Source organism: Trichechus manatus, unplaced genomic scaffold (genome assembly GCF_000243295.1).
Source record: "Trichechus manatus latirostris isolate Lorelei unplaced genomic scaffold, TriManLat1.0 scaffold00299, whole genome shotgun sequence".
NCBI classification, from domain to species: domain Eukaryota; kingdom Metazoa; phylum Chordata; class Mammalia; order Sirenia; family Trichechidae; genus Trichechus; species Trichechus manatus.
The window spans coordinates 344,787-360,366 of NW_004444235.1; the positions used below are offsets into that span (position 1 = coordinate 344,787).

General features: G+C 38.3%; 1 protein-coding gene across 1 annotated transcript; it reads left to right on the plus strand.

Annotated features, from left to right (window-relative positions):
* Nucleotides 1-2,797: 2,797 nt before the first annotated feature.
* On the plus strand, nucleotides 2,798-3,784 carry LOC101345010 (olfactory receptor 5K1-like). The gene has a single exon (XM_004390452.2). The coding sequence runs from the start codon at nucleotides 2,822-2,824 to the stop codon at nucleotides 3,782-3,784; it is 963 nt and encodes a 320-aa protein (XP_004390509.1). The 5' UTR covers nucleotides 2,798-2,821.
* Nucleotides 3,785-15,580: the final 11,796 nt, after the last annotated feature.

Here is a 15,580-nt window from a genome sequence, read left to right on the forward strand (position 1 = left end):
TGCCTGGTCCTGTACCATCCTCAAAATCGTGGCTATGTTTGAGCAATTGTTGCAGCAATGTGAATTTAAAGTTATTTCTAATTTAGCTAAATAATTAGATGATTTATATTTAATACTTTTATATATAGAAACAAAATGTTCAGCTAGTGTCTTCTTTAGATATTTTTTTGAAAAATTAATTTTAGTACTATGGAAAAATAAATCCTTTTGACCATAGAACTTACATGATTAGCATCTTCAGCTGAGATGTCCTGCTGCTATCACTAGATAATGTGATAACCTTGTAAAGCAAAACAAAATTTGTTCTCTAAAATCTTAAAACTATGTAAGGGTTTTAGAAAACTGAAGAATAAAGGCAAGCTTACTTTAATTTATTAATTTATAAGCTATTGTGATATAATTCAGAAAATTTTATAATTTTGCAAGGATACAGAAATATAGTAGATAAGACTGTACAACATGATTAATGTAATTAGTGTCACTAAATTGTAACTTAAAAAATCTTGAATTGGCAAGTGTTGTGTTACATATATTTTTAAAACATCAATTCAAGTAATAAAAAGACACCTAAATTTTTTCAAATAAAGAGTTTGAATAATTTCCTTTGTAGTCTCTTCTTCAAACTTAATAATTCCAATTTGCAGAGGCCACAGAGGTCACTTAGCATCATTAGTAGGGTACTGAAAACAAGTTCACTTGTCCCAGGTGATCAGGGTAGAGCTAAGATTTGCATCAATTCTGCCTTTCTACTGTAGCATTTTACAGCTCCCTTCACAGAAATATAAGTCACAGTTAATCTCCAGATGCTTACTCTCTAACAAACAAATTGTGCATACACATATAAAATAAGCAATGTAGACTAAACACAGAAATTCAAGATTATGTTGAGTATATAACATATGTTTAAGGGCTCAAAAAATGGAGATCAGTGTGGTCTGGATTATTTAGTTAAAACTTTCTTCAGTAGCATTATATGTAATAATACCTGGTGCCATCTAGTCCATTCTGACCCAGAGCGACCCTATAGGAAAAGAACAACTGCCCCATAGGATTTCCAAGGAGCGGCTGGTGGATTTGAACTGCCAATCTTTTTTGGTTAGCAGCCAAGCTCTTAACCACTGTGCCGCCTTGGCTCCGTTATGTGTAAACTATGCCTTAAATAAATGACTGAAAAGATATAGATATTTGATCAAGTTGCCAAATATCTATATTTGGAATAATGATTTGTAAGAAACAATAGCATGGGCAGGGTCAGTGTTTATGGAAATGAGTGAGTGTGGCACTGAGGGTGGAGGATGAGGGAGTTAAACAATGAGTGGACCCAGTGAGAAAGCCGGAAGAGCTATTGGTGATTGTGGGAAATAAGGATGGAGGCAGATCAGGTTACAGAGAACCTTAAATGTCATCCTAAAGAATTTGAATTTATCTTAGAGACAACAAATATTGAAGTTTTCCTGGCAGCAGTGTTGCATCTGGCAATATCATGCAGTGATGACCACTGAACTCCAACAAAGATAAGTAGATCTGGAAATGATCAGGAGAATGTGACCTTAAATAAGTAATCAAACAATGGGAAGCTTCTATCTGATAAATGGTAGAAGTCTCTGTGGAACAAACTGGAGAGGATAGGTAATGGATGTTTATCAAATCTCATAGTATGGTCATAATTAATAGAGTATGATCACCAAATCTCAGCATATTAGAACAACAGGAGACCCTTAGGGCTAGAAATGGAGAGTATTCAGATAAAGAAGGAAAATATTAACATTTTATTTACAACTAGTATCAGAAATTTTGCTGATCAGAGCAGAATGAGTTAATAGAAATATGAAGATGATGTTCGCCAATTAACTTATTAAGGAAATTGATGCATTTTTATTTCCCAAGCTTTCCAAGGTAATTTTCTTTAAATAGTCCTCACCTTAATACTTAATGACCTTGGTGCACTTTCTAAATTATAAATTTCACACATCTTTACTGTGGTATTTTAAGTATTCACTCCACTGGAATAGTATATAAACAAAAAGTTTGTTCAGTGAAAAAAATATATATACCCGAAAATGGATTTGAAGTACAATTTAAGAATTGTCAATAGAAAAGCTACTTTGAAACATTTGAGAACACTAAACCTAGGGTACCCTGTATTTATTCACTATCTTTGTGTAAATTCATAAACACAAATCTTTTCACTGCAAGCATTTCCTTGAAATTGTCAAAATATTCTTGTGAATTTTCAGCTTCAGGGCTTGAGGTCATATAAGATGACACTTTAGGGGAATTGATGCCTTTGAATTATGGTGTTGGTGAAGAATGTTGAATATACCATGGATTGCCATAAAAGCTAACAACTCTGTCTTGGAAGAAGTACAGCCAGAATGCTCCTTGGAAGTGAGAAAGGCAAGACTTTGTCTCATGCATTGTGGACATGTTATCTGGAGGGACGAGTCCCTGGAGAAGGATATCAAGCTTGGTAAGATAGAGCATCAGCAAAAAAGAGGAAGATCCTCAATGAGACAGACTGACACAGTGGCTGCAACAATGGGCTCAAGCATAGCAATGGTTGTGACGATGGCTGAGGACTGGCAGTGTTTCATTCTCTTGTACATAGGGTCTCCATGAGTGGGAACTGACAAGACTGCACCTAACAACAACAACAATGTTCCCTGGAAGTATGTATGTCTGTTTTTCAGAGACTTCAGGGGAAACATGAGGAAGCAGCTCTACTCCCTTTTCTCCAAGAGAAATTCGAAGAGAAAATTAGACACACTCTAAATTAGAATCCTATCTCTCCATATTTTTTGACTCAACAAGGAAAGTAGAGATGAACGAGGACAATCACTCCTTGACAAATGGATTTATCCTCATAGGATTTATGGATCACCCAGATCTGAAGACCGTTCTGTTTGTGGTGTTCTTTGCTATTTATCTGATCACCATGGTAGGGAATCTTGGTTTGGTGGCATTGATTTTCATGGAGCACCGTCTCCACACACCCATGTACATCTTTCTGGGCAACCTGGCTCTGATGGACTCCTGCTGTTCCTGTGCCATCACACCCAAGATGTTAGAGAACTTCTTTTCTGAGGACAGAATGATTTCTCTCTATGAATGCATGGCACAATTTTATTTTCTCTGCCTCGCTGAAACTGCAGACTGCTTTCTCCTGGCAGCGATGGCTTATGATCGCTATGTGGCAATATGTAGTCCACTGCACTACCACACTATGATGTCGAAGAAACTCTCCATTCAGATGACCATGGGGGCCTACATAGCTGGGAACCTGCATTCCATGATTCAAGTAGTACTTCTGTTAAGGTTAGTCTTTTGTGGATCTCATCAAATCAATCACTTTTTTTGCGATATTCTTCCATTATACAGACTCTCCTGTGTCAACCCTTATATCAATGAACTGATGATACTTATCTTTGCAGGGTCAGTTCAAATCTTCAGTATTGCCATAGTCCTAATCTCTTATCTTTGCATTCTTTTCACTATTTTCAAAATGAAATCCAAACAGGGAAGGGGCAAAGCCTTATCTACTTGTGCATCTCACTTTCTCTCTGTCTCGATATTCTATTGTTCTCTTCTCTTCATGTATGTTCAGCCAAGTTCAGTTAAAGAAGGGGATAAAGATATACCAGTTGCTATTTGTTACACTTTAGTAATTCCTTTATTAAACCCTTTTATCTATGGTCTAAGAAATCAGGAAGTAATAAATGTTATGAGAAGAACTATGAAGAAGAGAAAACCTCATAACATTCAGAAACAAATACCATTGCCTTGACGTATTGATTTTTATTAGATAAATGTTTTTCCAAGGCAAGGATACTGGGAAAATGGAAAATGGTTACTTTGTATATCAAATATAAAATTATTAAACCATGATGATTTTTAAATCAAATAGTGTATAAGTGTTTAAATAACTTCAGAAACGCGGGATTCTGCTAAAGTGTATTTCAAAGTTTAAACTACTAGGGTCTCTTAGGAGTGAATTAAATGACCGCTTCTATAGTCACATATTGTGTCAGAGTAGAATTAGCTACAATTTTCAACAAATCCTAGGAATAAAAGTCAGTATGTAAAGGTAGCCTCCATTTAGCATTGTTGGCAAATTCGCATGCATTTTAAGTTCTCAGATATTAATTAATTAAGCCACACCATCTACCAGAGGTAAACTGTGCATTTGAATCTGATAGTCAACTTTCTTTGAGTTGTTCAACAGGCTATGTTTGAATATGGATTTATGCAGAATATGTATTCTCAAATCAAGCTCTCTGAAATAGAGTGTTTGTATAATGGTAATTTATCAATCTTTAGTTGAAAATATTGCTATTTATATGGAAATTCCTATGTATATGAATGTTGTCACATAGTTTGATAGTTGTCGGTGATGCATGACAGTGCATTTGGGTTTTCCCCCAAGAGAGCATTACTTGTCATGTTTGTTATTAGGAATATCACTAACCTGCACTAATTCCCCTGTAAATTATTGGTATGCTATGAGCATTAACAGAAAGCTGGAGATGCTGCTCAGCAAAATTGAGGCAGAAAACAGTGAAAATCCTAAAAAGCTAAACAACAATAAAAAAGTATTTACTGATCACTTAAATGTGCAAATATGGAAGAAAAAATATTTTAGTGACAACCCACTCTCCACTAGATACAAGACTACACCTTTCAGATTTATTACCTTCCTATGACTTAGGCATTATTTTTTATGCTTTTCAGAGTAGAAAACTCATACGTTGAAATATTCAGTAATTTGTCCAAGTTCATGCAGGCATCCGAATGGAGTTAGGATTTGAATCAATGATTCCTTTTCCTCATATTGTTTTACAGCTCCTTTCACAGAAACTTAAGTCACAGTTAATCTCAACATGCTTAAAATCTAATAAGGAAATTAGACATACACTATGAGGGGAAAAAGCAATGTAGATAATACACGAGGAATTTTAGGTTGTGTTAGGTATATAGCACATGGTTGGGAATGCAGAAAATGGAGATCAGTGTAGTCCGAGATATTAAGTCATTACGTAGCATCAGAAATAATAAACATTTAAAGAGTGTGAAAAACTTGATATTTATGGAAATGAGTGTGACAACCGCGGTAGGAAATGAGGGAAGTGAAGAATCGGTGAAGAAAACTGGCAGAGCTTTTGGTGAAAGCTGTCGGTGGATCCGTTTCCTGAGAACTTTAAATGCCACATTAGGGTATCTGAATTTATCTTAGAGGCATCAAACATTGATGTCTTCCTAGTAGTAGAGTACAGTTGTCCCTTGGTATACGCGCGGGTTGGTTCCAGGACTCCGGATGGATATCAAAATCCGAGGATACTGAAGTGGCTTATATAAAATGACATAGTATTTGCGTATAACCTATGTACATCCTTCTGTATACTTTAAATCATCTGTAGATTACTTATAATACCTGATACAATGTAAATGGTATGTAAATAGTTTTTAATGCTTACGCTTGATAATGCTTTCTCAGTCTTTGGAAGCACTTTATCATGAACCAGAGAGACCATTTTTGCCTTTGTAGGGGCAGCGCTAACGCTTCCACAAATTTTAGCTTCTTTCTGCTTTATTGTGTGAATGCTTAATTCGTTCTTATGAACCTCACAACCCACTTCAGCAAGAGACATGCCACTTTTCAAAACATCTAAGATTTTTATTTTCTTGTCAAGAAATAGCACTTCATGCTCCCTCTTAGCCTTTGAGGGATTACTTTGACCACTAAATTGTTTTTTAAGGGCTCTTTTTTCACAGAAACAAAGAGTGTACACAACACACTAGCAAACAAACGAGAAACGCGAGGTGAGGAATGCTCAAACAAGGAGAGCTGGAGAGAGACTGAGGATCTGCGAAATGGAGGGAGGCTACAGCAAGGCATGCCCATGCATATTTTCATTGTGCAGATTCAGCGTAGCGCTCCATGCACAGTAAATTCAAGTTTGATTTTTTGAAACTTTCTTTTATTTATTATTATTTTCGATCCATGGTTGGTTGAATCCTTGGATGCGGAACATGTGGTTATGAAGGGTCGACTGTAATATGATGTCTTTTAACTGATTTGGCATTTGACGGAAAGAGAGGCTAGAAGCAATGAGACTAACTACACTAATTCAAATATTAGGTGGTGAGGGCTAAAACTGGAGAAGACGCAGTAAAGGAGAAGTTCCTGAAGCCTTTTTTGACCAAGACTAAATTATTAAATTAAACTCAGTTTTGTAATAAATTAAACTGGTTCCTTTTTTTTTTTTTTACATGCCTGCCTAGGACTCTTTACTTGCCCAGCTGCTCTCAGCAGGGTTACTGTTCACAGGCACCTGCCATCTGGCTCCTTAATTGTTAGTAGCCATGGGAACTGAAGGAGTGTTTCTCTCTGCGGTCAAGCCAGGATGTGAAAGAAATGCACTTGAAGGAAAGGAATATTGCCACAGGTGTTTTTATGTGTAAAGTGGGTCAAGAAATGTTTATGAAAAGGATGTAATTAAAATTGTTTTGAAAGGGTCTTGAAGCTAGCCTTATCTAAAGTTTCCTAGACAACTTCAAAGGGTTTTGTTTTAACCAGTTGTTTCTGGGAAATGAGGTACTAGTACTGAATGGTTATCACAACTCCCTGAGATATCTGGTTAGAGCTGCTTAACATCAGCCAGTGATGTGTTTGTGATCCCTCCTAAAGGATATGTGACTGTGACTGAAAACCTCTGTAATTAGCCCTTAAAATCAATCACTGTAAGCCTCTGTACACAATTATTCAATAAAAGCCTATTCCCCACCTTCTAACCTACACTTCTTGTGAACTCAACCAAAAACTAACCAATCAAATGATTGTTGTTTTAGTCATTTTGTGCTACCATGACAGAAATACTGCAAGTGGATGACTTAACGAAAAAATTTATTCTCTCACGGTCTGGGAGGCTAGACGTCCAAATTCAGGGTGCCAGCTCCAGGGAAAGTTTTTCTCTCTCTGTGGGCTCCAGAGGATGGTCCTTGTCATCAATCTTCCCTGGTCAAGGAACTTCTCAGTGCAGGGACCTCAGGTCCAAAGGAAAGAAGAAATAACAGGCTCCAAGCAAGTCAGCAGAACACTTGAGCCTTCAAGCCTTGAAAATAATCCTCTGTTCTCTGAGACAATTTACACAATGGCTCTGCCCTCCAGACTCTAGATATTGGCCACACTTTCCAGATTCTGAGAGGAGGCCCTTCAGTGCTGGGCTTCAGCTCCACCTTCCTGGTCCACTGGAATGGCAACTCTGCTCTCTAGAATTTGGGCAGACCCATTCTCCTCGTCCATCTGAGTGGCGACTCCACCCTTTGAGACTCCAGAGGTCGTGGCTATACCCTTTGAGATTAAGACAGCTCTGCTTCCTGTATTCCTTGTTTCTTCAGCTTCTGCTTCTTGGTTCCTTGGCCTATCAGCCCCTCGGACCTCACCGCCTACGTCTGCCCTGCTGGGGCAAGTGTTCAAAAGCTCCGTAGCTCCACCAATAAGTGCCTGGAGGCACCCCTACTCCACCAGTAAATTTGACCAGAAGGCACTCAGCTTTCTTGCTCTGTGGGTCAGCTCCACTGTTGTCTCCCTCTTGTCTCCTGGTTCTGCTGCTGCTATTTCTCTGCTGCTGCCATTTCTCTGCTGTTGCTTCTCACCATCTGCAAAACAGCTCTCTTCACTTCCTTCTGAGTCCTCACAAGAATTGTCTTTGATGTCTATAATTCCACCAACAATCTCTTCAAGGCAATCTAGACTTTTACTATTAAGCACTTTAAAACTCTTCTAGCCTCTATCCATTCACAGTTTCAAAACCACCTCCACCTTTTAGGTATCTTTTAGAGCAGCATCCCACTCTGTCAGTACCAAATTCTGTCTTAGTCATCTCGTGCTGCTATAACAGAAATACTGCAAGTGGGTTACTTTCACAAAGAGAAATTTGTTCTCTCACAGTGTAAGAGGGTAGAAGTCCGAATTCAGGGTGCCAGCTCCAGGGAACAGCCTTCTCTCTCTGTGGGCTTGGGGGAAGTTCTTGTCATCAATCTTCCCTGGTTGAGGAAATTCTCAGCACAGGGACCCTGGATCCAAAGGACACGCTATTCTCCTGGCTGTCATTTCTTGCTGGTATGAGGCCCCCCCCTACCCCCGCCGTCTCTGCTCACTTCTCTCTTTCATATCTCAAAAAAAAAATTGGCTTAAGATACAATCTAATCTTGTAGATTGAGTCCTGCCTCATTAACATAACTGCCACTAATCCCACCTCATTAACATCATAGAGGTAAGATTTACAACACACAGGAAAATCACACCAGATGACAAAATGGTGGACAATGACACAATACTGGGAATCATGGCCTAGCCAAGTTGACTCACATTTTGGGGGGACACAATTCAATCCATAACAATTTGTCTTAGTCCTCTAGTGCTGCTATAACAGAAATACCACAAGTGGATGGTTTTAACGAAGAGAAGTTTATTTCCTCACAGTTAAAGTAGGCTAAAAGTCCAAATTCAGGGTGTCAGCTCCAGGGGAAGGCTTTTTCTCTCTGTCAGCCTTCTTCTTTTCAGTGTTCCCCCGGACTAGGAGCTTCTCTGTGCAGGGACCCCAGTCCAAAGGACGCACTCTGCTCCCAGCACTGCTTTCTTGATGGTATGAGGTCCCCAATTCTCTGCTTGCTTCCCTTTCCTTTTATCTCTTGAGAGATAAAAGGTGGTGCAGGCCACACCCCAGGGAAACTTCCTTTACACTGGATCAGGGAAGTGACCTGGGTAAATGTGGTGTTACAATCCCACCCTAATCCTCTTTAACATAAAATTATAATCACAAAAAGGGAGGCCAACCACACAATTCTGGGAATCATGGCCCAGCCAAACTGATACACACAGGTTTTAGGGGACATTATTCAAACCATGACACAATTGTATTATAATTTCTTTGTTCCTTGGACTATATCTGTTCCTGTTAGAAACTCTCTCACTGGAGCCATCAGTTTTTTTTTTCACTTACGTAAACTGGTGTCTGTCTGCTTTTGAATGTGTCTTCTTTTGTCTTTTTTATATTTACTGAATAAATCTTCCTAAGCTTATTTCAAAGACTGAGTGGTTTTGTTCTCTACAACAACTCTAAGAAAGGAAAGAGGTACATAGATATAAAAAAAATTTTAAAGAAGAACAAAATAGTGAATTGTACTTGTTGGATAATAAAATCAAAGCATTACCAGGACTTAATACAGTGCTTGACATATTTGGGCATTTAATAAACATTTCCTGACTACATGATGTGATTTTTTAATACTTTTTATTACTAAAACCAAACCTATTGCTGTTGAGTCAATCCCAACTCATACCGACCCTGTGGGACAGAGTAGAACTGCCCCATAGGGTTTCCAAGGAGCGGCTGGTGGATTTGAACGGCTGACCTTTTGGTTAGCAGCTGAACACTTAACCACTGTGCTACCAGGGCTTCTTTTGATTACTAGTGAATTTAAATGTTTTTCATACATTTATTTATATTTACCCTTCTTAAAATCACCTACTCATGCCCTTTGCCTACTCTTTCAAAAAGGCTTGTCACTTTTTCTGTTGTTTATATATGTATTTTACATAAAAAGGTTATTGGACTTTTACATGTAGTTGTAATATATTTTTTGTCAATAATTTGTGTGACTTTCAGATTTGCATATGATGTTTTGTGATATACAGACATTTTCATTTTAAGATTATCAAATCTACTGATTTCTCCCTATGTAATTTCTTCTTTTATTTTGCTGCTTAAAACTCCCAAATCTGAAATCTCATAATCACTGATATTTTTAGATACTTCAATTTTTTACATTTAATTCTTGAATTAGTCTGGGATATATTTTTGGTGCATGATTTAAAGTAGGTCTCAAAATTTATTTAGATAATTTTTTTAATTAGGTGAGTGTTTAATATAATTCCAATCAAAATATTAGAATAATCGCTCAAGATGTATAATAAGAGATGGAGAAATGAGACAAGAAAAAGAGGAAAGCTCATAAAGATTGCACTAATGAGCAGTTTACTATTGCAGGCAACTGGGGACCTGCTGAAAGACTGAGTAAAACATATCTCAAAATTTCCCCACCAAGGAATGAAGAAGTCAAGGTATTTATTCACCAACCCCTACCTTTCACTGGTTAAGATTCATGGAGACCTCCACAAGTTACAGAGTAGAACAATTCCCTAGGATTTTCTTGGCTGTAATCTTTATGGAAGCAGATCGCCTGGTCGAGCTGGGTGGGCCCGAACCACTAACCTTTAGGTTAGTAGTCAAGAGCACAAACCATTTGTGCCACCCAGGTCACCCTTGAAAGTCCTTACTGGTGTGTTAAATTCCTAGTGATTTCAGCCTGGTCCTTGCCAAAGCAAACAAAGTGCAGTTGTGTGACCAGAGAACACCATCAGGGAGAGAGATACAAAAAACCTTAGCTTGTACAGGAACTGTTTGCATTTGACCTACAGAGTGGACCCAGTGATGATGGGCAGGGCAAGGATATCCACCATGGGCCTAACGACTGGCACAGAGTTATTACTAGGATAGCCAAGAAAGAACCTAAAGATCAAGCAGGCTCTGGGCTGATTTTTGAAGGAAAAGAGTAAGAGACAAGGGGGGGCAGTTGCAACAGCTAAGGAGAAGAGGCCGGAAGGCCTATGGCCTATTCAGGTAGACACAAGTTTGACTGTTGCAGAATTTTCCTGGGGAGAAGGGACCGTATATATAGATGTCTTCAGGAAGTACTAATGTATACAATATTTAGAATATATTAGATATTTAGACTATTTAATATTTAATATAAAGAGGTTTGTATTGAACTGGAGATTTCATATTCTGCTTAAAGACATTGAAGTTCAATTTTTTGTTTAAGACAATAGGCTAGGCAAAAGTTAAAAACAAACATCAAGCTATCAGTTTGAGACTCTTGGATTATTTGAGCAGATGTAGCTGATAAGGGAATATACAGACTGTGGCAGGCTTTGAAGGCCAAGCTAAGAATTTGGACTTTGCAAACAAAAGAGCGTTTGAATGAAAAAAGGTATCTACAGCCTGGAATGCTGTTTCCCTCTTAATTCCACTGTTTTAATTCACTCTTATGCACACTCCAGTCCTCAGTATATGTGTTGTTCCTTAGGGATACTTTTTCTGCCCCGTTCCCTGAATCTTGTGACAGCATCCAAGAAAACCAAACCCATAGCCATCAAGCCAATTCCAACTCATAGTGACCCTATAGGACAGAGTAAAACTGCCCCATAGGATTTTCAAGGAGCAGCTGGTAGATTCAAACTTCCAACCTTTTGGTTAGCAGCCAAGCACTTAACCACTGTGCCACCAGGGCTCCAACAGGATGGTACGAGGTAATTTCTCATATAAGCATAGTAAGTTTGAGACAATACTAGGGTATTATGGAAGCATCCCACGGTCATCAGTTTTGTGGTGTGGTTAGGACTGTAGATGAAGATTTTGGAACAGGCTACATCCACTGTGAGTTAAATGATTTCTATGAGAGAATAGAGAAAAAATGATCAGAGACAAAACTAGCAAATGCCCATGTTGAGATGGAAAGAAAACAGTTTAAAACTAAGGGAATGTTTAAACAAATGTTTTAGAGAGGTCAAGGAGAAGGAAGCTTCTGAAAAGATAATTGGAAGTGATGGATAAGTGACTGGGGAGCACAGTTTTACAAAATGATGTGAGTGAAAGCAGCCTAGCAATTAAAGAGAGTTAATGGAAACAGCATGTATTGACTGCTTTTTGAGAAGTTTGATGCTAAAAATTGGGATAAATAGCACATGAACTAAAGAATTGACAGTGAAATAAAGTAAGGTTTTCTAAACAGGGCAGAACTACACAGCTTTAGGAAAAAAAAATATCTTTCACAGCGGGAAAGTCTAAAGTCAGTTGAAGCTTTTGACCATTTACTTAAAAAAAAAAAACAACTATCTGCTTGGCTTTCACCACACAACGCTATCTCAATACTTCTCCCCTCCTCTTTCTCTCCTCTCTTTCTTTTTTCCTTCCCTTCCCACCCTGTAGACCTGTCAGGTCCCATAGGTAGCCATATAGCTAATTGAGTACTTGAAATGTAGATAGTCTGAGTTGAGATGTAAGTGTAAAATATACCCCAGATTTGAAAGACTCAGTATGAAAAAAATGTAAAATATCTTATTAATAATTTGTATATTGTTATGGATTGAATTGTGTCCCCCAAAATATCTGTCAACTTGGCTAGGTCATGATTCCCGGTATTGTATGATTATTTACCATTTTTTTATCTGATGTGATTTCCCTATGTGTTGTAAATGCTATCACTATGATGTAATAAAATGGATTAGCAGCAGTTATATCGATGAGGTTTACAAGATTAGGTAGTGTCTTAAACCAACCTCTTTTGAGATATAAAAGAGAGAAGAGAGCAGAGACACATGGGAACCTCAAACCACCAAGAAAGCAGTGTCAGGAGCAGAGTGTGTCGTTTGGACCTGAGGTTCCTGTGCTGAGATGCTCCCGGACCAAAGGAAGACTGATGCATCACAACGACCTTTCTCCAGAGCCGACAAAGGAAGCCTTCCCCTGGAGCTGATGCCCTGAATTTGGACTTGTAGCCTACTAGACTGAGAGAATAAATTTCTCTTTGTTAAAGCCATCCACTTGTATTTCTGTTATAGTGGCATTAGATGACTAAGGCAAATATTGATGTTCAAATGATAATATTTTGGCTACAGTGAGGTAAATAGAATATATATTACTAAAATTAATTTCACATTTCTTTCTATTATGTTTTAATATAGTTACTAGAAAATTTTTAATTATAAGTGTTGTTCACATGTTTCTATTGGACAGCACTGCTCTAGACTTTCTTATCCGTACTCTAAGGAACCCAGGTGGTGTGATGGTTAAGTGCTTGACTGCTAACCAGAAGGTCAGTGGTTCAAACCCACCAGCAACTTCGCAAGAGAAAAGACTTGGCAATCTGCTGCAGTAAAGATTACAGCCTAGGAAATCCTATGGAGTAATTCTACTCTGTCCTATAGGGTCACTATCAGTGGAAATCAATGCCACAGCATACAACAACTCTCTCTCTAGGCTTCAGGTACCACCTCTAAATAGTTGATTCATAAATGTATCTCTTCACATAAACACACATTCACACCTCTCCTGGGTCCCAAACCCTCATATTCAGTTATTAAGCATCTGCTTTTAGAAGTTCCAAGACACCTCATACTTCCAAACCAAACCCCTTGCCGTCGAGTCGATGCCAACTCATAGCAACCCCACCAGGGCTCCTTAGCTTATACTTAGCACCTGTAAAATCAAACATATCTCCTGCCCTCCTCCCTCTCTAAACCTGATCCTTTTCCAGTGTTTCTGTGTCAATGAGTGTCATTACCATCTTGTTGCATAAGCCAGAATTTAAGATCCTTTTTCTTTGAACTCAATATCCAGTCAATCAGGAAGTCCTGCTCATTCTATCTCCTAAAGATTTCTCCAGTTTGTTCATTCCACTCTTGTCTTCATCACCTAATCAATGCTACCATCTTTCATGGAAAATTCCAATAATTTTTCTGCCTATATCCAACTTGGAGAGCTTCCAATCTGTTCTTTATGCTTCGTCTGGAATTAATTTACAAAATTTAAGCTTATCATTTCTTTATAAAAACCTTCCAAGGATTCTTATTGCTCTTAGAATAAAGACCCAAATGATTTACATAGTTTGCAATACATATTTTCTTCTGCACCCATCTCTCCACCCTCATCTTGCACCATTTTTTTCCTCTCACTTTCAATACTTCACTGGATCTCTTTTAGTTCCTTGAACTTGTCATGGTCCCTCCAGAAACAAGGCCTTTGCATATGTTCTCCTCATAACTCATTCACTCCACCTTTCCTTGATAATTTCTCTTTAGCCTCCAGCTTTCATCTCAGTCAGCAATCATTTCTTCAAATAAATCTTTCTGCCACCTTTCTATCCACCACAAAGTAATAATGACAGTGATGGTGGTGGTGGTGATAGCATTTAGCATTAAATGAGAACTTACTAAATGCTAGGCTCTCTTCTAAGTGATTTACAGATATGAAATCATTAAATCTTCAAAACTACCTTTTTAATCTGCTTTCTCTGTCTATAATCCATGATGTATTTGTTTTTAGATGAAAAAATTGAAGTACAGAAAGGCTAAGTAATTTTCCCAACATCAGCTAGAAAGTAGTGCAGCCATGATTCAAAATTAGGCAACCTAGTTCTAGAGTCCTCAGAGTTAACCACTACACAATACTGCCCTTTTGGACTAGGCTAAGCCCTTCTATTATAAGTCTTATATCTCCAAGGATCTTGCCTGAATAATAGTGAAGTTGTAAATTTACATTCATTTGAGTAATATCTGTTTTTTCCTCCCAATTCTATAAGAGGAGCAGATAACATATCTACTTTTGTTTACTTAACCATGGCACTTAGTATTATGGGCAGCATAAAATAAACACAGAATATATTTGAATAAAACCATACAAAAGTAAAAGTGTGCATGTATGAAACAATAAAGAAAGGAAGAGAAGAAAAACATGAAAGAGTTCCAAGTCTCCAGTTATGGATTTCTCTGTTGAGCACTGCTTAGTCTCCTATTTTTTGTCTCTTAACTCATAATTGTGTCTTGGAAAGTTTTCTGGTTCTTTTTTTTAACCGTACTTTAGATAAAGCTTTACAGAACAAACTAGTTTCTCATTAAAAAGTTAGTACACATATTGTTTTATGACATGGTTGTTAACCACGTGACATGTCAACACTCTCCCTTCTCGACCTTGAGTTCCCTATTACTAGCTTTCCTGTCCCCTCCTGCCTTCCAGTACTTGTCCCTGGGCTGTTGTTCCCCTTCAGTCTCATTTTGTTTTATGGGCCTGTCAAATCTTTGGCTGAAGGGTGAACATTGGGAAAGACTTCATTACTGAGCAAAAAAGGTGTCCGTGAGCCGTACTCTCAGGGATTCTCCAGTCTCTGTCAAGCCAGTAAATCTGGTCTTCTTTTGTGAGTTAGAATTTTGTTCTACATTTTTCTCCAGCTCTGTCCAGGACCCTCTATTGTGATCCCTGTCAGAGCAGTCAGTGATGGTAGCCGGGCACCGTCTAGTTGTACTGGACTCAGTCTGGTGGAGGCCATGATAGATGTGGTCCATTAGTCCTTTGGACTAATCTTTTCCCTGTATCCTGTTCTCTTCATTCTCCCTTGCTCCCGACGGGGTGAGACCAGTGGAGTATCTTAGATGGCCGCTCACAGGCTTTTAAGACCCCAGATGCTACTCACTAAGGTAGAAAATAGAACATTTTCTTTATAAACTATGTTATGCCAATTGAGCTAGATGTTCCTCAGGACCATGGTCCCCACAGCCCTCCACCCAGTAATTTGGTCCTTCAGGGAGTTTAGATGTGTCTATGGAGCTTCCATGACCTTGCTTGTACAAGTTGTGCTGGCTTCCCCAATATTGTGTACTGTCTTACCCTTCACCAAAGTTACCACTTATCTATTGTCTATTTAGTGTTCTTCCACCCCCACCCCTACGCTTCCTCATAGCCGT

Excerpts from the sequence above, each read along its gene's own strand:
- LOC101345010 (XM_004390452.2), top strand. The coding sequence starts at position 2,822 with ATGAACGAGGACAATCACTCCTTGACAAATGGATTTATCCTCATAGGA.